At 33.2% G+C, this 22,619-nt stretch overlaps 1 protein-coding gene across 36 annotated transcripts in view; it reads left to right on the top strand.

Annotated features, from left to right (window-relative positions):
* LOC143238536 (cell adhesion molecule Dscam1-like) overlaps positions 1-22,619 on the top strand; it is an 80,566-nt gene that overhangs the window by 38,832 nt on the left and 19,115 nt on the right. For 30 of the 36 annotated variants that reach the window (XM_076478860.1, XM_076478849.1, XM_076478851.1 and 27 more), the window contains 9 exons: positions 7,772-7,891; positions 8,888-9,061; positions 10,330-10,474; positions 12,004-12,152; positions 14,874-15,005; positions 17,426-17,590; positions 18,306-18,376; positions 18,662-18,899; positions 19,125-19,223. In XM_076478860.1, coding sequence (XP_076334975.1) covers positions 7,772-7,891; positions 8,888-9,061; positions 10,330-10,474; positions 12,004-12,152; positions 14,874-15,005; positions 17,426-17,590; positions 18,306-18,376; positions 18,662-18,899; positions 19,125-19,223 — 1,293 coding nt within the window. Of the gene's footprint in view, positions 1-46; positions 404-646; positions 932-1,480; positions 1,777-2,041; positions 2,327-2,381; positions 2,781-3,516; positions 3,802-7,771; positions 7,892-8,887; positions 9,062-10,329; positions 10,475-12,003; positions 12,153-14,873; positions 15,006-17,425; positions 17,591-18,305; positions 18,377-18,661; positions 18,900-19,124; positions 19,224-22,619 lie in introns of those variants that run through there. The other 6 variants (XM_076478846.1, XM_076478844.1, XM_076478857.1 and 3 more) reach the window with 6 other exon arrangements.

Here is a 22,619-nt window from a genome sequence, read left to right as displayed (position 1 = left end):
ATTTTTATTCCGTATCCTTTTGTATTTTTGAAAGGCCATTAAACACTCGTGACTTTATTCGCCACGATGTGGCGCTTCGAGAGTTAGTAAGGTAAAGCCAGATTTTCCAATTTTCTAAACGATTGTATAGTATACCAAAGTAAGGTTTGTTTAAGGTCAGGTATCACATTTCTTTGTAATCTTCCCACAGAACTGTCAAAAACTAAAATCATTGAACCTAAAACGTGTATCGGTGTATTTGAATAATTGTTTATTTGGAATTGTTTTACGTCGTGATTTTAAAGTGCAAGCTCCAACATAAGCTGTTCCAGTGTGACGTCATAGAAACTTATAATGGCGTTCGACAAGATATTTACAGTTTGTACAGTGTTTATGGGCTTGCTTGGAAAACTTGCATCCTTAGGTAAGTAAAAGCTTACTTATTGGAATAATTTAGAGTATTTTGAAAAATTCAGTAGGTCGTAAAATTTATTATTCAAGATTGAGGTTTCTCTAATGGTATTTGACTGTTCCTTATTAATTACTGATTTGTGGTGATCTTTACATAGTTTAAACTTTTAATGTTAGGCTTAGTTTTATGTAATTTTTTTATGGGTTTAATGAGCAACTTTCTGAATTCTGATATCTTAATTTTACATTTTTACAGAATCTCCAGAAATTCAGCCTTTCGGTTTTCCAGAGAAAACTGAAATAGGTAATCAGATTGGTGTTTATTGTGATCTGTTGAAAGGAACACCACCCGTTCAGTTTTCTTGGCTAAAGAATGGGAGACATATTTCTTCAGAAGACGGAAAATTAGAATTTTTAAATCAAGACGACTTTTCTCGATTAAAAATAAAAACTTTAGACGGTAGTGATATTGGAAACTACACTTGTGTTGCCAGAAACAACGCTGGGATCTCGAGCTATTCCGCCGAATTATTGGTCAAAGGTAGGAAGTGCATGTCCAGATGAGGTCGTTCCGTTCAGAAAAGAAGTTTGTGTGTTCTCTTGGCCAGCTGTTTGTATTTTATTCTAAATATTTGTTAAAACATTACTGAAACTTCGTTCTTTAGCCAGTAAGAATGAGCCTTATTTGAATTCAACATCAAAGATTGGGCTAAACACGAGGCCTATTTTGGTTGCACCAAATTAATTACTGTTACATATTTAAAATTGTGTCGTTATCTCGTTATTCGTCGGTTAAGACATCTTTATAATTCTTCCTGAATTTTCCTTTTTGATAAAAATATAAGTTGAAACACATCTTAGAAATCTTTACAAAATTGTTTTAATTCTGCTTTGGAGATTCAACATTTTTAACGCTTTAAGTATTAATTTTCGTTTCTCAGTGAATGATTGTGCGTTTTCTATTTTTTTAGGGTATTTTTTTCTTTCTGGAACGTCCATTTAAATTTAAACTTTTTATGCCCTTTAAAGGAAATTAATTTCATAAAAAACCCACAAGTTACTTAATATTTGTTCTTCCACTATGTGGCGTTTCAGGTGCTGTTCGATATTACCATGTTTATAAGGTGTTGGTGTTCTTTGTTGGATACATTCGTTGTTATAATGTCGCCATTTCTTAATCGTAATGTGTTATCTTTTTAGTCATTAGTGTTTTAAACAGAGGACAGAATTTCCTTAGAGTTTAAATCAGTGTTATCTACGAAAGTGTTTGATCGAACGTTGTATCAATTCCTAGTCTACGAAGTGACGTCATTCTAATGGATGCACACTGGATTAATGGCATCTGTTTAATCCTGCAGATGTCTGTCTTGATTGTTTTTTCACTTGGTAAGTTAAATTATTTATAGAATTTTTTTTTGAAAAAATAGTTAACCATATTTCAATGATAAGATGTGGTTTTATTCGTTCATAAAATTATGTGAGTGGAAGTTTTGACTTAAGTATTAGTTGTGTAGTTCATTGGTGCCATTTTAGCTTGTTAATTTGTATGTATTTTATATAGATAAACTTGTTTGAAATATTCTGTTCTGTCTAATAATTGTTAGTGAACATTAATATATATATATATATATATTTTTTTTTTTATCCACAGACCCTCCCAAAATTCAAAACTTTGCCTTTCCAAACAAAGCAACAGTAGGGACTCAGGTGGGAGTTTATTGTGGACTGTCTACTGGGTCTTTTCCTGTTCGTTTTACGTGGAAGAAAAATGGTCAAGTATTAGAAGATTCACTAGAGAGAATGGTCATTGTCACACATGATGCTTTCTCCAGTATGCGGATCAAAAATTTGCAAGGTGTAGACACTGGTAATTACACGTGTATGGTGGAGAATACCGTTGGATATGACAGTTTTACTGCTGTACTGTTGGTGGAAGGTAAGAAGAAAAGTGAATCTTACCCTGTTCATTTGTTTATTCCAATAAAGTTATTGTTTGAAACTTGTGGTATTTTGGTGTTTTTATTGTAATTTTATAACGTACTCTTTACATTGGTGTATAAATGGCCACAGTGTGGCGCCGCGTATCGGTTCTCAGTGACGTTGATGGGAGCGTTATTTTACATTTGTTGGACAATCCACTTACAGTAGAATTTATCTACTTGTATTTCAGTCTGTAGAACTGTTTTCATGAAATACGAATTCTCCCCAGTATGATTTCTACAGTCAGTTATTAAATAAGATACACCAAGAATAACGTTCCAACGCCTTGGAACAAGAAATCGTTGTTCGGTGACGTCATTCGCATCAGAAACAAATGGCGTGTCATATTGGACAAGATTGTGTGTTCATAGGCCTGTTTTTCACTTTGTTATTACAGAAGGTATATTCAGGTGAGTTTCCTTATTAGAATATTACAAAAATAATCATATGTAGGTTATTAGTGAAATAAGTGTATACATAAATACTCTTGATTTTACTAGTTGGTCATTTAAGTTGGATATCTCATTGATAGGTTTTGTTTACATTTAAGGATGTAATTGGTAGTAACTAAGCCAGATTTTAAAGAAAAAATTACGTTGCTTATCCTAGTGGAACCTGGATCACGATTGTGGCATTCTCTGTATGGTATTTGTTCACTGATGTAACATTAGGATAGTTTGGACATGTGTCTGTGGTCTCAGTAAATAGACTTTAAATAAATGTAGGATAACAGAAAACTAAGTGTTACTTCCTATCTTTTCCAAGGATGAAAGTAAATGTCTTACTAACGTATATTTTGATATAATTTTTGGAACAACTACAACATACTGTCCCCGTAATATTACTTCATCATTTAATACCTACAGTAGTGCCTGCTTTCTTGTATTGAATCTTTAAGACTATATATTGTGATTTTGTAACTCTCATGTAGTTATGTTATTGGAAATAGTTTTAAAATAATTTTGACGTTAGAAGTATTTAATTTTATTTAATAGTAATAATAATAATAAACACGTAACTTTAGTGTAGTTATGTTATTGAAAATAGTTGTTGAATAATTTTAACATCAGAAGTATTTAATTTTATTTAATAATAATAATAAACACGATCGTTTTATACAACTTAAACATCTCTAATTTACTACAGAGAAACCCATAATTCAGCCCTTCCACTTCCCAGAAAGGCCTGGCGTTGGAATGCAGGTACGAGCTGTGTGTAGTCTTCTTAGTGGTAATTTACCAGTTGAGTTTGTATGGAAGTTAAATGGTAAAACCATCACGCCGGTAGCGGACGCAGTAGACATAGTTACACAGAGTGATTTCTCCCAGTTGAAGATTAGGGACATTGGAGCACGTAATACTGGTAACTATACGTGTGTTGCTACTAGCACTGCTGGTATGGATACGTACACTGCACGTTTAGTGGTTGAAGGTAAGCTAGCAACACCTAGCGTTAAGAATGGAAAACGTCTGTGGTCCGGGTAATCGTACTTACGTGTATGTGTGAAGATAATATTAGATTTTATTTTTGGTATGAAAAAATTAAAAAAAAAACTGATTTATTACTAATATTTACTGTTAAATGACCAAAACGTAATATACACTGACACACCAAAGGTTTCATAACTTAACCCACCGATGGACAATGTGTAAGGAATACTTGATGACGAGAAACCCACTTGAAATAAAAAAATGTATCTCAGAACGGCGGGTACGGGTATTAACACTTTTATTGATAAGGAGAGAAAAACGTTTCGACCTTCCGAGGTCATCTTCAGGTTAAGAAAGTTTTAATGTAACCGTTGACGGACACGTTTCTTAGGAGCGAGAGTATAAACGGGTACGAGACTGTAGGGGGCGTTGCAGTCGGATGTTAGGTTATTAGTTGGTATGGTATAAAGGTGTTCCTGTACGTTGGTTTAATTTTGGTTTTAGTTGCTGTATAAGTAGAGCTTCTTTGATTTTGCGTTTGTTTCCCTACTTAATATCTGTGTTTTCTATGGTTATGTTGTGTTTATTTGATTTGTGGTGTTTAAAAACGTATGAAGATGTTTTTCTGTGTTCTTTGAATCCAGTTGCCCTTTGTATGCTTGTTTCTCCAATATGGAAGTCGTGGCAGTTGTTGTGTTGTATTTTATAAATAATGTTGGTGTTGTGTCAGTTTAGTTTTTACATAGTATGGACTTCAGTCCTGATTTTTGAATAAATTTGATGTTTACTGGAATGTTGTGTGTTAAGTTTTTTCCAACATTGTTCTCTCCTTGTCAATAAAAGTGCTAACACCCATACCAGTCGTTCCGAGATGTATAGTGTGTAAGGAAATGGATACAGGTTCCTGATAAGGTATTTCTACAAAACTATTTATGTAAGGAAGTTTTAATTTAAAAATAAAGTATTTGCAACATTTCCAGATGGAATAAATCAGAATAAAAAAAAACTATATTGAAATAAATATACACTTTACATTCGGGACATCTGCATAACAATAGTGTTATTCTTCAAATATGTGAAATGACCCCAAATCAGTAACTTTATTGTATTGAATAACTTGTGTACTAGTAACGTAATAAGATTTGATGACAGTTGTTAAAAGCATTTGAGACTTTGTGTTGGATTTAATTCGTTATATTTGAGTTATGAGTTACTTCAATTTTATTTCACATCGACAACGTTATGTTACTAACCGTTTATGTAGTGCTGCTATTTCACTGCCTCAAGTTAGATAATGTTTTGAGTCAACAACAGAATTGTTACGAGAATTTGAACTGTTAGTAATAAAGTATTTTAACAGATTCTGTCTTGTTAATAAAAGTGACTTGTTTTCGAGTCACAACAGATACTCAACACTTTTTTTATTACAATGAAGTGAAAATTTCATACAAACTGAAACTCCTTTGTACACAACTATACTGCTACAAGCAAAGTGTTTGACTTTCAAAGATTGGCGCCATTGTCTTTAATGCTCACTTGTAACTTAATAGAATAACTAATATAACTTTTCTCGTTTTGTAGTTGAGGGACCAGCTACGGGAACAAACGACAATAGTTCACTGTTGTTGTGAATAATATAGTTATTCAAGTATAATAGTACAAAAACACTAGTGTTATAGAGTAAATAATATTGTGTTATTAGCTATTATCATAATAATCTCATCTGTAAATGACTTAAATAAAATTAATAACTATTACAATTATTTCTTAGTCCAGTTCTCACACCATAAGTCATTGTTCTTGCAAAATTATATGAATAGTGTTTAGACAACTGCTTATGTCTGTAGTATCTCAATCCTCTTAATTAGCTTTGGTATTATACGAAGAGCATTGTCGGCACTGATATGACAAGTACTGTGGTTGGCAAAGTGTAACATTTTCATCTTTGCTTACACTCAACGTTTATATAAATTGTATGTGATATTAAGTTTTGTTTTCCATTGAAGATTTTATATCTGTGAAAAGAATAAATTTTGTCCTGACGTATTTCAACCTGTTTTGAAACGAAGTGCTACAAGAAAATATCTACAAGTAATTTTAGGGATTTATTCCTTTGAAGTTGATGCCATGTTTTCTGCAGAAACGAGTTTCCTCAAACCAAGCCGAATTTTTAAATCAACGGATTTAAAAACATTGGTGTTAGTTAGACCTAACTTTTCATAAAACATGCTGTCACCAATAGCAGGTTGTTTAATTTAAGTTCTGTAGTTTTACTGTTGGAATACGGAGAGCAGTTTGATCATTGTAAATTTAGAATAACTTAACAGTTATTGTGTGTTATAAAAGTACAAGATGTGTTGCTTGTAATGTATTTATTATCCAGCCTAAATCTTGTACTTCAAACTCTTTAGTTTTACTCTTATTGCCTAGCTTGAAAGTGTAACATTGGGTTTAGAATTTGTTTATACTTCTCGTTGTGTATTGATTCGTTTGATTTGCTGGAAATAAAGATTATTGTGACGTTAATATCGTATTTATTTTATAAATGTATATCTTTAAGTGTTTAGTATGAAATATATATAACGTAGTACACAGCCATATCAGTAAGTATCGTTCGAGTCCAGTTCATACTTTACAACATCTTGAAGATGAACAAGTGCTATATTCATTTAAATCTATGATAGTCAGATGCTCTGATATATAATTCCATGACGAATTCAAACTGATTAATGTTTATTGTGGAACGAATAATTAGTTTTATTTATAAACCAGCTTGGTACAGTTTATTGTAGGAATTAGATGTATAGACGTTTGCAGAAATATCCTAATTTGCTAATAGTCTCATGACCTGATGATTAGGGCGTTTTGCAGGTTTGATTTTAGTCCACCGAATAGGCTTAGCCGTGAGAACGCTATAATGTGGCGATCAAACCCACTTTCCGTTGGTAAAAAGCTGCCCAAGAAATAAATGGCTGCCTCCCTTCTAGTCTATTTCTAAATTAAATAGCCCTCCAGTAGTTTTGTGCAAAATTTAAACAAACACGTAACTAAAGGTCACCAGTATTTACTCCTAAGCCTATTTTGCTGATACTTTCCAAGGTCCCACTAGTCATTTTACAATTACTTTTTATAGAAAGAGTATATATATGTAGCTGTTGTGTTCCAGCCAATAAGTGTTCCTTTAAAAAGAAAACAGAGCACGACTTGCCTGTGGGTCTTACTGGAAAACTTGACCCACATGTGGGTCATTTGGGAGCCAACGTGTTAAACTGGATAACCTGGCGTCAGTTCACAATATTTGTACACAGTAATTGCTTTACATTTAGATGAGATTTTTAAATTTTAATAATTTTAAACTATTCACACATGGCATGTATTTTTAAAGGAAATTCATCACTTGAAAAAATAATGTACAGTTGACCATTATATTTCTTTCTCTCGTTTAAAAATGTTTTCGGTGTCGCATTTTCTCGAAACTTACGTACATCGTGATCTGTTTGTATGTTATATATTTATACGTTTTTATAAGTACATATTTCACTTTGAAAGAAATGTGAACTAGAAGGAATATATATATATATATATATTAATATTTGGCGGTGGTCAAGTTACCACCAAAAGATTTCTTGCTTGCGAGGGAACAGACAAGTGTTCATTTGCACAAACTATGGTTATTAACTATTTTCACAAGTGATGTTGTATCTTCTGTCTGGAATAATAATGTGTGGTACTCCAAAATTCTTGAATAGACTTATAAGAAGGCAAGGTTTTTATTTTATACCCATATTTAAGTTCATGGAACGTAAACAACGCGCGGATTAATTTCTTTTTTAAAACGTTGCAGATTTTGGCGTGTAGGTGAATGCATCATCCCTTGGGATATTTTATCGAAATGATATCCGCCATGTTTCTTATCGAACCTTTTGTTTACTGACTTCAGTGTTAACATATATTTTATTTGTTTCTTGTAGCACCCCCTTTCTGGAAAGAACAACCTAAAGATACTGAAGCCGTGTTGGGGCAGAGTGCAAGTCTTCAGTGTGGAGTTGGTGGCTATCCAAGACCCAAGATTACTTGGAAGAAGGCTTATGGTAGGCTAATCACTTTGTGTTGAGAACCTAAATCAGCAAAGTTATTCACTGGTGGTGATGATTTAATTTGGATAGGGCTTTGACGTGATTTTGATGCTTTGTTAGGTATTTTATTAATTGAATATCGTAATAACATACACCATAGCTAATCTTAGCTTTAAATCTATTTTCACGTGATAACTGTGTAGAACTAGCAGCAACTACATCGTGTCCTGTGGTGTGGGCATGGCTTTGTTCATGTGCTAAGTTGTGAATCTGAGTGTTAATGGTTCTCATCTCTTCCCAGTATTCGATTAGAATAACCCAAGTAATGGTGGTATGTGCTGTTGACTAGCTTCATTTTTGAAATCAGTAATACAAAATGAGACAGTTGTTGTGTAGTACTATATGAATTATTGAGGCAACATTGTATATGTCATCTCATGTATTCACTACTAACTGGCTGTAGTTTAAGTTTTATTTCAAATGCTTAACATCATAAAACATTTTAATAGTGTGCATTGGATGTGGTTGATAGAATTTTGTAGTTTATTGAAACACTTAAGTTTATTGTATAAACTGTAACCAATTCTACATGGGCCAGGCTTAGTGAACTATGATTTCTTATAGTTTTATAAAAAGCACCAGAGTATAGTTGTGACTTTTCAACAAGAAGTGTTAAGTTTTATATAAACAGTAACCCAGTGTTGAAACTCCTTTAACATTTCATCAAATCTTAATTTTTGCATCAGTAATAAATTTGCTACTGTTGTAGGAATCGTACAAAATATGAGAATACCATTTTTTTAATATTAGAAATAAATGACCTTATAAGAATAAATTTATATTTAATTAGACACTCAACATTTCACTTTACTGCTTCTTCAGGAATGTTCCACTAAAACTGTGAACTGACAGTACACTACAGGGGTTAAATAGTAAGCCTCTGTTGAAAAAATATTTGTTTGTAGTTAAAGATGTTTTTTCAATTTTCTGTAATGTTTCTTTACTCAACAGGAAGTCAGTCCAAAGATTTTCTGATCATCCATAATGAATACAAGAAAACCATCTTGGAGAATGGTACATTGGTCATTGACAGTTTGAAGGAGGCAGATGAAGGGGTTTACACTTGTGAAGCTGCGAATGGTGTGGGTGACAGCATTCAGACCACTGTACGGCTTTCTGTACACGGTAAGGTAATCATGATGACACAATTATCCATGTGGGGTTTAACATTAGTAAAAAAGTATGTTCATAATTACTTATATTCCCATGCTATTACTACTTGCACATCTGTTGGTAGCAGGTTTGAGAGATGGGTTATACATTCTTACAAGTTTCAAGTTGTTTTTTGTTTTTCTTGCACTATTGTTAGGAAGGGGTTGTAATTTGAAATCTTACAATATTTGAGGTATTTCACTAATGATTTCTTCGTATTGTAGGTAAAAATAAAAATATTTATTCTGTTGTCTACTAGTATAATCGTTGTGGTGGCATACTTCTGATTTGAAATTGACAGTGGTCAATTTAGATAAACATGACAAAAGAAAAAAAACATCTAAATTAGATGTTAGAAAACGGAAGATTCTCAGCATTCAAAAAACATTATGTAATGAAACTAATGTAAATCAAGGATTGGTGAACAAAAAAAATTTCATTTACCAGCATGAAGATTTTTTAGGTAGACACTTGTCGATAATTTGTTGTGATTACCAACGTTCCTGACATCTGAAACTTCACACCATATAGAAGGCAAACTGTTGGAGGCACTCACCATTGAGTAGCAGAATCGACTAACACCATTATAACACTACAATAACTTAATGTATATAATAATGCAGTATACAGTGTCTTGAACCTTGGATGTCCTAATCCACATTCTGGCATGCTGAAAGTCAGGCTACTAACACCAACAACCAGGCAACATTCTGTCAACTACTATTAACACACTGGCTCTCAAGCCTGTTTTGCTGATACTTTTCAGGTTCCCACTAGTCATTTTACAACTACTTTTTAGGAAGAGTGTATATGTAGCCATTATGTCCCAGTCATTAAGTGGCCATTTAAAAAGAAAATAGCATGATTCACCGTTAGGTGTGTGGGTCTTACTGGAAGACTATCATGACCCACTGGTTCATCATGTGGGAGCCAACTTATTAATCAACTTTATATAAGCACATTTGATTTTCTGTGTAAGTTATTATACCACATAAAATGTATCATTTCACATGTTATTTGCAGATTTTTATATACAAATAACTGTCTTCATCTTTTAAGTTAATAGTAGAAACTGTCTAGTATATAAGTTCTATTAACCTATTAGCATTTAAGTCAGCTGTTTCAACACCATAATTAGCTGTTGATTTTGGACATGGATATAACATATAGATCATACCTGTATAACCTTTTTTAAAAAAATATTCGAAGCTTACACAATTATTGAAGGAATTGTTTTACAGCTCCACCTACTGTAACGTCTGTGAAACGGAGGACTTCTGCTAAACGAGGAGAAACAGCAGTAATTGAATGTGAAATAACAGGGGAGCAACCTTTATTGGTGTCTTGGGAAAAAGATGGAACAAAGTTGACAATGCCTTTTACCAGGTGAGTAACTCCTCACCAGACCTAAATTGATTAGTGAAATGATGGAACAAAGTGGATCATGTCTTTTACCAGGTAAATAACTTCTCACCAGACCTGGCCATATTAATAATAAACGTATGACCTGTTTAAATATTTTACTTGTATAATAATTAACATATTTCTCGTAAAAGATGCGTTATTCTTGTGTCAAAGTGTTGGATTGTGTTAGGTACACACCCACTATTGTAATTCTGCTGTTGGTTAAATCGATTGTACGACACACAACAATAACATAATTCGATTTTTCATCGGTACACACGAGTTGCTGCAGGCCTAATGGTAATATCTACAGATGCATTCGTGCGTCTTTTGTGGTTGTGTTATCGAACATTTTTGTTTAATTGTCGATACGTATCGGATAAGCGTTCGAACCTGGATTATAAGAAGGTTTTGAAACTTTATATTTTTATCTACGTAAATTCAAGTCATGGAGTGATCGACTTGGGAAACTAAATTTTCTTGAAGTCGGTCACAAATAACACGTAACATCTGAACGGACTACGTTAACTTCCATAAATATTGATTTACACGTAGCTTCACCCGTTCGAAGGACACTATTTATGCTGGTGTATAGGGATTTTCACTACAATATAGATTTTGTTTTAAGTCCATGTTTCATTACTCTTGTACGTAACAGTGGTGAAATTTTGACGTGATGAACGTTAGCAATTATTTTCAGTAACGTATAGATAGTACCGATGAACTGTATTTCATTTTAGTAGAGATGTCTAAAACAAGTCTGGATTTCATATTGCCATATACTGTGTACATTCATATACAGTTTTATGTCTATGGTAATTAAAAACGGGTAAGCGTGTTAAAGCGTTTAGCTAGCGTTGTATTGCATTTAAAATACGTGCGAAATACCACTGTGATGAAATTTGTGTTCATTTAAATCAGCAACTTCTTTAGTAGCACGTATGGTTTTCTACTAAAAACAAACGTATAATAGTATTTCTACGATTTTCATCACTTTTTATCAGAGTTTGTTAGGTCAGTTTGGGTACGGCATACCGTGGTTTAGTTTAAATATGACGTATCTGTTATTTAATGGGCCACTGGATAAAAAAATTATACAAATTACCTTCGGCTTTATTATGTAATATTACTTTAATCGTAATGCTTCCTTTGATAATTCGTACTACACTAAGTTTGTTCAATTTTTATTTGTCTAAAAATAACTTTATATGTTACTTCTGGCATGGTAAGGACACTTAAATTGCAATATGCGAGCTGCTGGTTTGTATCCCGTTATCGAACATGCTTGCCCTTTCAGCTTTTGGGTCGTTATAAAACGACGGTCTATTCAACTATTCGTTGGCAGAAGAGTTCAAGAGTAGTTGATGTGTAGCTGTCTTCCCGATACTTCTTGCTTAGAGCCAGATGAAATAAATATTTTTAGTTGTTTGAACTCCCGTATCATATTTTAGTCAGCTGTACTGTTGTGTCCTATTATTAAATTGTTTGTTTGTTTTAATTTTTTTGCTGAGGTTTGAGACTTACGAAGAAGCCAGTGGTAAAGGGGTCAAGGCCACTCTACTTATCAGCAACGTCCAACGTCGTGATCAGGGAAATTATCTGTGTAATGTTCAGAATGACTATGGAAGTGTAAAAGATGTTACTGCTCTAACAGTGCAAGGTAAGAAAGAAAACTGTTAGTTCGAATTATGAAACATTTTAGCTCCAAGCAAAACATTAAGAATTAAAAAAATCGCCGAAACCGTGCGTTATATAAACCGAGAACAAAAGAAGCCACATTGTGAAACCTGAAATAGTAGTCTTCCAGATTGAGGGATTTGTTCATGTTACCCAACATTCTAGTCAATGTGAAACCTAAAACAGTCTTCCAGAGTAAGGGACTTTTTTTCATACTACCATAACCATCAGGATAAAAGGTTTCATTGTTTAATATTCTATAATAAAAATAACTTGAAGCTTGCTCTGATCTGGAGTTAACTGCTAAAACTGTAGACCTGACAGTTCTGGTAGTAGTGACAGTAGTTAATTATACATAATCAAGAACAGTTATCGATATACAAGATACTGTTTACAGTGAATATTATCCTGTCTTCTAGAACAAGGCCACTTCTATATACACGATGGTTTTTAATCAACTTGCACATTGACGAGATGTTACTTTTTAGTCAATATTATGCAGTCTATTTATTTGGAGCACTTAAGAAGTAGTATGTTAAAGTGCTTTAAAAACTGGTACAAATTATTTGAACGAGTTTTACTTTAGGGTGTCTGATAATCCTTAAATACCAAGTTTTACTTCATCATTCATATTTCGTATGTGCAATGTTTATGAAATTCAACCAGTCTTTAAAAAAGATACAACTGAAAACTGATAAATAATTTGATTTATTTCTAAACAATGATAAGTGTTATATATTGTGAACAAATTAATGAAAATGCGACTAATTAGGTTTATACAGTAAATGTCAGTTTACATTAATGTATATGGAAAAGTACAAGTTGTTTCTAAAACGTCACGTTTAAATGCTGTCTGTATCAACACAAAATCTTTCACTGATCATCGATATTTAAACCAGTTTTACTGTGGTGTTTTGTCCGTGTGAGCTTCCCACCCCGTTTTATCTGTAAACAGTCGCAGGTCACGTATTCTGTGGTGTAAAGCATCTTTACAAAAAAAAAAAGTACGAACGTTATTGTGATGACCGGAAATAATGGTTATTATTTTGTCTACTCAATCGCGCAGTGCACGTGTCCTTGAGGGCATTTAAACACAGCTGCGCGACGCTTTATACGTCTACATCGTGTGTAACAACCAATAGAAATATCCCATCGTTCTGGTTACTATGAGCAACTTCTGCCGTGGCAAAGAAAAACAGTGGCAGCTGTTTGTGTTCAACTGAAACACAAGGAGACATTCTACGTAGTGTCGCCACCTGTAAGCCACTACAGTTTCATAACGATAACTAAAAGTTGTGTATTATTAATCCACCATTTAGTTAGCAAAATGCGGAATGTTTATTTACAATTAAATATTTATGATGTTTGGCTTTTAAATATTTATAAATTAATTAAGAACGAGCAATCTGATAACACACCCTCATCCTGCCGCATCTTTTCGACTTTACATGCGTTGTTTATATTTGATAACGTTAAACTTCATCTTTTAAAACTCAGAAAAGCTCACAGAACCAGAAACGATCCAGCTCGTTCATTTGTGGTGTAACCATGTGTCTAAGACATGTTTGGCATAAGGAATGGCAGTTCCTTATGAATACGATCATCCTTTATACAATTACTAACAGAAAACCGCGAAAATGTTCCATTATGTATAATAAAGGAATGCTTCAAAGTGACCCTGCCAAATGTGTGGTGGACTAACCGGCACTGATTTCCTATCTTGTGATATTTTCGTGTGCAGCAATCTTTTAGTTTTCGAAATATACGAGTGAAAACGCAGATATATGAACCTGATTGTAATATCTTCCCCGTAAGGGGGCAAGAGTAATGATATGATTTTAGGTCTTATGTAAATACAGCCCTCATAAATACCATCATTTTAGTTCAGTAAAGAAACAGTAGCTTTTTTAAAAACATCCAAACAAACTATGCTCTTGATATTCCAGTGGCGTTGAATAACAACTTTAATAAACGTACAAAACATAGCTTGAAATGGTGTTTGTGCCATCTGTAGAATCATTGGTAACTTAGTTTTGTATTTTAATTTTCCTTTAGTGAAGCCGTAAATTTAAAAATATTATAATGAATTACATTGTCTAAGTTTTAGCTGACCAAGCTGAAATCACATTATGACCAGTAAGGTTACTTGGTGTTTGATAGTTGGACCCTGATAGTTTGTCGTATATGAAATATTTATACCTTTTTAATTGGGAGTCATCTGTCTGAATTGATTATGTTCCTGATGGGTAGCTCGCCAGTCTAACATTTGAAGAGTGGTGCAGATAAAGACTTGTACTTTCATTTGCCGGCATGTTATTAGTGACACAATCCAATGTTCCAGTTCAAAGAATTAGACCTGGCCATTGTGACGATGAATGTTAATAACTGATTGCCTTTCCTCTCTGATTAGAACTAAGGATTAGGTTACCTGAATCCTTTGTGGTCAGTGATCTGACCATTTATTTTACATGAATGTGAGATGAATTCAGATTGGAAATTACAACTTTCAACACTGTGTGGCTAGTATGTTTTCAATGTAACACAAATATTCTTAACTTTAGCATCTAGCAGATATAGTTTACAACAAAATATTTCATTAAAATTAAAAAAAGAAACAAAGTGACGTGATCTTTGTCGGGCACTTTAGTGTATAGTTTTCAATTTTATCAATGTTTGTTTTATATCTAAACTTTGCCATGTTTAGAACCACCAGAAAGTCCATCTGATGTTAAAGTAATCAGTGTCAACAGTCGCTCAGCACAAGTGATGTGGGGAGCGCCATCTGGTATCAGTACTTCAATTAAGCAGTATGTTATGATGTTTTGGAAGAAATCCAGTAAGTATTTCCTGAAGTATCAGTCTTGTAAATCCTTTCAGTACTTGCAGCTGTTAAATTTAGCTTTTAGTTAAAGTATTCTAGATAACATACATTTGTAATAAAAACTAAAAATTCTATTCTAGAAGTGACAAAATGAAAAGTGATTAGTTGAGTAAATTGCTCATTGAGAAACTTATATTTGACTTATTGGGTACTCGTATTAGATATGTTTCTATTTAAGATATTTATATCATAGTGTGGAAACTTCAGTGTCTCAAAGTAAAATAAGTGAACTGTACATAGGAACTGTAACTAGTTGAGTGTCTTAGATACTGTGGGAATGATTGGTTTATTGTGTGGAAACAAAGTAATACTGAATAGTTTTCTTGATGTTTTAGGAGTAAGTAACTTGTGTTTGTGATACTTTAAATTATTGGGCAGTGTTCTTAAGTGTGGAATAAATGAATAATTACTGGGTAGTGTTGATAATTAAGGATTAAATGTGCAATTATTGGTAGTATTCTTTAACCCTCAAACAGGGGAATGTTCTAGGTAGCAACATCAATTGATGGCTGCTGTTTAAGGGTTAACCCTTTAATGATGGGTCAAGGGTCAAAAGACCATGTCATCACATTTGTTGACTTCATTCAAAATTTTATTGATCTAATATTTTATTAATTTATGTCAATAAGTTTGGAATGAAATTGTACATTATAATTCAAACTTGAATTTATGTACACTAATTTCTTAATTTAAAAGTAAATATTAAAAGAACACTTAAATATTGATTTTAGTGAGTTACATGGTACATTGAATGCAGCACTGTTTAAAATTAGGTAGTTGTGATGTCAAAATACTAAATATATAGTTTCGTACAAATTAGCACTCAAATTACTAATATTGACAAGCTAAAATATAAAATAAGAAACTCGTATCTTTTTATTTTACTGAGATATGGCTTGTGTATCGAATCAAATATGGTGACCCTGTTCAGCTCTTTCCATTTTTTGAAACCGTTCATTATATACACTTCAATATATGGCATGTGAATAACCAATCAACAGCTTAGAATGTCCCAAGAGTGATTTTTCCTGCCACTTTATTCTTTGAAAAGGCTTTCTTGCTCTAAGATCTCAATGAGGTAAATTGTGTCTTTAATCTGTTTGAATTTTTATATTTTATAAAATTTAAATAATATATTGAGCTAACTAAAAATTAAAGTGGAATTCTATGGTATCAATGTAGCTATTTATTATTTTTTGTAGTTATATTCAACTGTAAATACAACCTAAAAAAACTATCCTCCATGTGCAAAATTTAAAAAGGCTTAGCAATCTATGTCCAGCAGCAACCGAGTTTAAAGGTCATAGCAAGAAGAGAATTGTTTGTTTTCTTGGTTTATTATTGGTCTATAATTTATGAAAAATGAGTATAACAATTTATTTCTAAATTGTAATAATCTATATACATTTATATAATATATAATAATTGAAATGTGACTGTATATTATAAAATGGGAGTCCACTAAAACATAGCCAAAACAGGGAAGACTAAAGGTCAGTTTTATATTACTGGATAGGTGACCTGAGTGTAGTACACTATTAATGCAAGTTGTGTAATGTCAGGTAGGAAAGACTGGAAGGTCAAAATAATAATTACACACACACCATTATGAAACTTAAGCTACCTAGACTAAACGTGTTTTCGTGTTATAATGTGGTCATTCTAGCATGAACAAACATAATTATATTTATTTCCTTTTTTTTTTTTTATGATGGTTACAAGGTTGGTTAATTGACAGACCCCACATAGTTAGAGCAGAGAAAATAACAAAATATAATGTGTTACTGAAAACAAACTTGAAATGTATTTAGGAGGTTTGAGGTTATGCATATTATATTTGAGGTTCTTAGGATGAAGAATAGTTTTCTTAATCATGACATGAAATCACTTTGCACTGAGACTAGTAATGAAACAGACTATTTTCACAAACAAATCTTTAGTAAAAATATTTCATTATAAAAAATCTAATTTTTTGTATAGAAAATACTTGCAATCTTTACTAAAAGTCAACCAAATTTTGTGAAGACACAATGCTGTATCAAAAGTTACAGTGCAAATACTTAGTGTGTGTAAGTATGTATAAACTTGTGTATGTTATATTGAACCTTCAGTGAAAGGGTTAAGTTTAGAATAAATTAGTACTTATTGGGCAGTGTTCTTGATAATTATGGAGTAGAAGAGTAATTATTGGACAGTTCTTGGTACTTTATAAGTAAATTATTAATTACTGAGCAGCATTTTTGATAATTGTGGGGTAAATGAGTAATTATTGGGACAGTGTTCTTCTGAGTTATTAGGTAGAGTTGCTCAGTACTTGTGGGTTGAACAATGTTACTGATAATTATGGAGTGACTAAACATTTTACTTGATTATAGAAGTGTCTGGGAAGTTACATCAAGTGTCGCTGCTCAGTTCAGAAACATCCACTCTTCTTCGAGATCTTCAACCTGGAAATGAATACACTGTCCAAATCCTGGCAGAAAATGATGTAGGTAGGGGAGATCCCTCTGACCCTGTAACCTTTGAAACCAAAGAAGAAGGTGAGTTGAAATACAGGCTAGAAATAACTAGTTTATAAACTGTTAAAATAGATGGTGTACATGTGTTTGTGTGCCAAACAGCTGGAGGTGTATTCTAAGCTACAAATCGTGATTTTGTATATATGCAGGATTTCCATGACTGGGGATGCAGTGCATGCATTTACACAGGGTAACAGGTGTTTGAGAGCATTTTTGTGTATAATTCCTTTAATGTCAGAATGGTGAGAATAGGGGGTTAGGTGGCAGTCAACAATTACAAAGATTGGCAGAACATGTCATACTAGCCCTATGTACATGAAGCAATAAAAATAATCTAACTTACTCTGTTTTAACCACAAAAGTCAGAGTAAATACTTAGTGTTTATCATACTTTTATTATACTATTCATTGTTTGAAACTGAAATTTTAATTTTATTCAGTATTTTCTAACTTTAAAAAAATGAAACCAAAATGTAATAAAGCTAATTTTAATCACTGAAAAAAGGTTTAAATCATCATTTATGTTTGTTTACTTTGTAGCTTATTGCCATACCCATTTAAATATCAATAGATAATCATTACATGCACATGGGTTTCAAGGACATGTACCTATGAATTTCTACATAGTACATTTGCTAACAGCAGGAAAATCTTAACAAAGCACGTGATGTTTCATACAAACATAATGTAATGCTAGCTGTATGTCTTACTTTGTTTATTAATAAAATTGTTTCAGAACCAGAAGCTCCACCTGTAGACGTTGAAGTAGAAGCACTTGATTCACACACGCTTCAAATTTCATGGAAGGTATGAATTTTATTTCACTTTGAATGTTTGTTTCACTATTTTACACTGCATGAGTCAAGGTAGATAGGAAATATAATTAAATTCAAATAATAGTAACTTTTATTATTCTTAACATTGTTTGGTTTTTGTAGTTTTTGTGGGATATTGTACACATATGTATGCACATGTTTGTACAGAAACTTTTGTTTAAAAAAATAATGAAAAATAATAATGTAGGCTTACTACAATAATAGTAATTCAACAGTGAAGGGAACTGAGCAGATGAAATTGTGATAATCATTACAGCCACCACCTACAGATACATGGAATGGCCAACTCAAGGGATACCATGTGGGCTACAAAGTAGAAGGATCGACTTCTCAACTAGCTTATGAGACTGTCATCAAAACCAACTTACGTGAAGAGAAGACACTTCTACGTAACTTGCGACCATCCACTAGATATTCTGTGGCAGTAAATGCTTTTAACAGTGCAGGTGATGGTCCATCCTCAGAAGAACTTGTCACTTCAACTCTTAATGGAGGTGCGACTGAAATGTTAAGTTATAGTATCTTGTTGGTTGTAGATTACACATTTATACAGAGATTTCTATCTAGTGTTAAGAATGCTATTCAGTGAATTTTATATTTGAATTATCAGAGTAGTAGTTAGTATGGTCTGTATGGATATAATATTTATGTTGCTTTCAATTTAAAGAATTAACTTAATTTATGAAGTGTTCAGGCATTAATAATGTTTATACTTCCAGATCCTCCTCAGTCTCCAGAAGTGAAAGTCAAGAATGTCTCCCAGACATCAGTAACCATCATGTGGTCACCACGTGTGGAGTCAGATGCATCCGTGGAGCGTAAGTCATGTTTCTTGTTTCTTCAGGAAATGTATTTTATCTGTATGAAAATGCCAGCAATATTCGACAGTTTGGCACAGGTTCAAGAATTGAACAACTATGTATTTTGTTGTGGAAAAGTGATTGTACAAGATATGTTTGAGTTGGGGCTAATCAAGATGCACAGCAGCTTGTCTTGCCACCTAAAGAAAACAACTTGCAGTACACACTGTAGCACAATGGGGACAGTATAGTGCCTTTTCATCTTTTGTAGTTCAGACTGTAGTAATCCATATTTTTTGTGGATGTGCTCTACTGGGTCATTATTTCACATACCAAATTTCAAGGCAATCCGTGAAGAAAATTATGCAAAATTATACAAATTATCTTCAATTTTGATTAAATTTCTTCCTTTTTCTTTTTTTTTTTTTCACTGAGTACAGAAACTTTAATATAAAAACCTATTTAATTTTGATAGATTTCTTTCATATCTGATACTGATATATCTTTTTAGCCTATTTAGAGTTTTGTTTGGTTTAAGTATATGCCACATGTGAAAAGTTACTCAACAAAAAACACAAATTTAACAATTTTGTGCATGCCTCAGAGATGCCAACCATTACGATCTTGGTGTATACATTATGACTATACGCTCATACAGACAAATATTACTTGTTGCAACTCCCAAATTATTATATATTATATAGGCCTATACAATAGTGATAAATTGTTCCCTCAGGGCTTGAAAGGGGTGAAAAGGAAATTTCTAGTGAGATACAAATAAATTTTGATAATAAATAAGACATAGTCCAAATGGCTACTTGCAATAATCATGTTTGTGCTTGAAATAATAAAAAATATTTGTATCTCCGTCTGCCAATAGTTTGAGTGTGGTGCTTCTCCATACTGGATACGTGGGGGAATACACAGTTACGTCATCAGTGCTTGTCAGCCAATCAGCACTTGTGTAGATGGGTATTTCTCATTTTCTAAGCAGTATAGAAACACCAATGCGATTGTTCACAAGATGGAAAAAAAGAGGCCTCGTTCACCAGATTGTCTTGTTTTGGGAAATTTAAAAGAACTAAAACTGTTAATCAAAAATTTAGAAAAGAGTATAGTGCAAAATATCTGGTCATTGCATCAAAAGTTAGTGACAGTCATGCATTTTGTACTGTTTGTCACATCGATTTTTCTGTGGCGCATGGCGGAATAATCGATTGTTCCAGACATACAAAATCGGTATCTCACCAACAAAAGACTGAGGCAAAGACAAAAACAATGCAGATAACGACATTTATGAATAAGAATTCAGAATATGAAACCATAAATACAGAAGTGATGTTCATGCAATTCGTCATTGTTCATAATTTACCTCTAGCTGTAGCTGATCATGCAGGACATCTATTCAGAAAAATGTTCCCAGACTCTGATATAGCAAATAAATATGGCTGTGCTAGAACCAAAACTACAGCCATTGTACAAATGTTGGATTGTGAAGATGACAAAGTGATTTCAAGCATACTAATAGTGTCTACAGTTTAGCCACAGACATGGATGACTCAACTGTATCCAGTGGTTGTACGATATCTTGACCCTTTGCTTGGAAAAATTGTTTGTTCTCTTTTAACAATGATGGAATGGAAAGAAGCTTCAACGGGGGAGAGTATTTTCAAGCTTTTGGATCACAAACTGGGAAAGAGGAAAATTCCATGGGAGAACTGTCTTAGGTTTTCTTCAGACAGTGCCTCAGTTATGTCTGGTATAGGTAAAGGTGTGATGGGACACATCTCAAGACGACAGCCTAGCATTTACTTCATGGGCTTTGCCTGTCACCCTATGAATATTGCTGCCCAGAAAGCTTCCAGAGAACTGCCTTACCCAGTTTCTGATATATTGATAGATATCTACTATTTTCTGGACAAAAGTGCTAACGGAAAACATTTCAAAGAGTTTCAAGGATTGTATGACAAAGAAACAAGAAAAGTTTACAACTTGTTAACACAAGATGACTATCACTTGGTGTGCCTCAACAGAATATTGGACATGTGGAAGCCATTGAAGAAGTATTTTCACTGTGAAAAGGAAAAACTAGACTCAAAAGGATCTAAACGTGCAGCTCAGTCAGGCAGCAAGACTAACAGTCAGGATATCCTCTCAGTCACACAGGGACACACTCAAGACACCCTCTCAGCCACACGGGGACACAAGACAACAGTCTCCAAAAGCAGACAAAGAAACATTTGACATAACTCAATATATGTTTAGGCAGTCTGACCTTGAACTAAAGAGACAATCAATAAAAAAAAAGAAAAAACGAAAGCTAGCAAGGAAATAACCAAGTAAAGTTATGCGCAGAGCAAGTTAGATAAGTTAACAGTTTTCTTGTACAACAAAATGAACTTGTTATTTTGTCTTTTTCTTCAGTCTGCAATTCCTCTATTTGAGCAAGCCAATTTGATATTGCAAAGAGAAGAACCTTGCATACACATTATGCATAGAACTCTGATTACACAAGTTAAAAATATACTTGTCAGATACATCAAGCCAGAATATCTTGAAGGCAACATCACTGAACTTGACTACAACAATGAATCCTTACACAAATCTGATGAGGCAGTTTCTATTGGAAATGCTTCCAAGGAAAACATTGTTAAATATGAAAAGGATCTGGACCTGATCAGCTTCTACACCAGTGTCAAGAAATACTATATTGCAGCTACAAATTACATGATGAAACATTTCCCTCTAAATGATGAACTTCTGATTCATGCAAAAGTTGCTGATCCAAAACTGAAAGTCAGGAAAGATTTCTCTTTGTATGCTTCTTCACCTTCACAGACAGGTATCCTGTCCTTGTCAATACACATGAGCATGACACTATTGAGAAGATGGATGGGCAATATTTGAACTAAGAAATTAATACTTTCTCAGAAACTGTCCTTCAGTTGAATGTTGACAAGTTTTGGGTTCAACTTTCTACAGTTAAGGATGGAAATGGCAACCAGAAGTATGACATTCTTTGTGGGGTTATGCTTGGAATTCTTACAATCTTCCATTCTAATGCTGACAGTGAAAGGATATTTAGTTTTGTGACTAAAAACAAAAGCAAGTTCAGACCAAACATGAGCACATCAGTTTTGAGCAGTACTATCACACAAGGTGTGTTTGCAATCAAATGGACAATGTTATAACTTCCAACCATCCAGAGACATTCTTATGAAAACAAAGGCTGCAACAGCTGCAAAACTATTACAATAAGTGTCATAACATGATATAAACTAGTCCTTGCAGAAAGGCTTTTTCTGCTTACTGTTTGTGCATGTCAATGTTTTACCAGTATGTTTGTTACTCTGAACTAAAGACATAATTTCAAAAGAATTTTTAAAATTTATTTATTAAATATACAAAACAGTC

Source organism: Tachypleus tridentatus, chromosome 13, assembly GCF_004210375.1.
Source record: "Tachypleus tridentatus isolate NWPU-2018 chromosome 13, ASM421037v1, whole genome shotgun sequence".
In the NCBI taxonomy this organism is placed as follows: domain Eukaryota; kingdom Metazoa; phylum Arthropoda; class Merostomata; order Xiphosura; family Limulidae; genus Tachypleus; species Tachypleus tridentatus.
The sequence above is the reverse complement of the archived record's forward strand: the minus strand, read 5'-3'. Positions and strand labels throughout refer to the sequence as shown.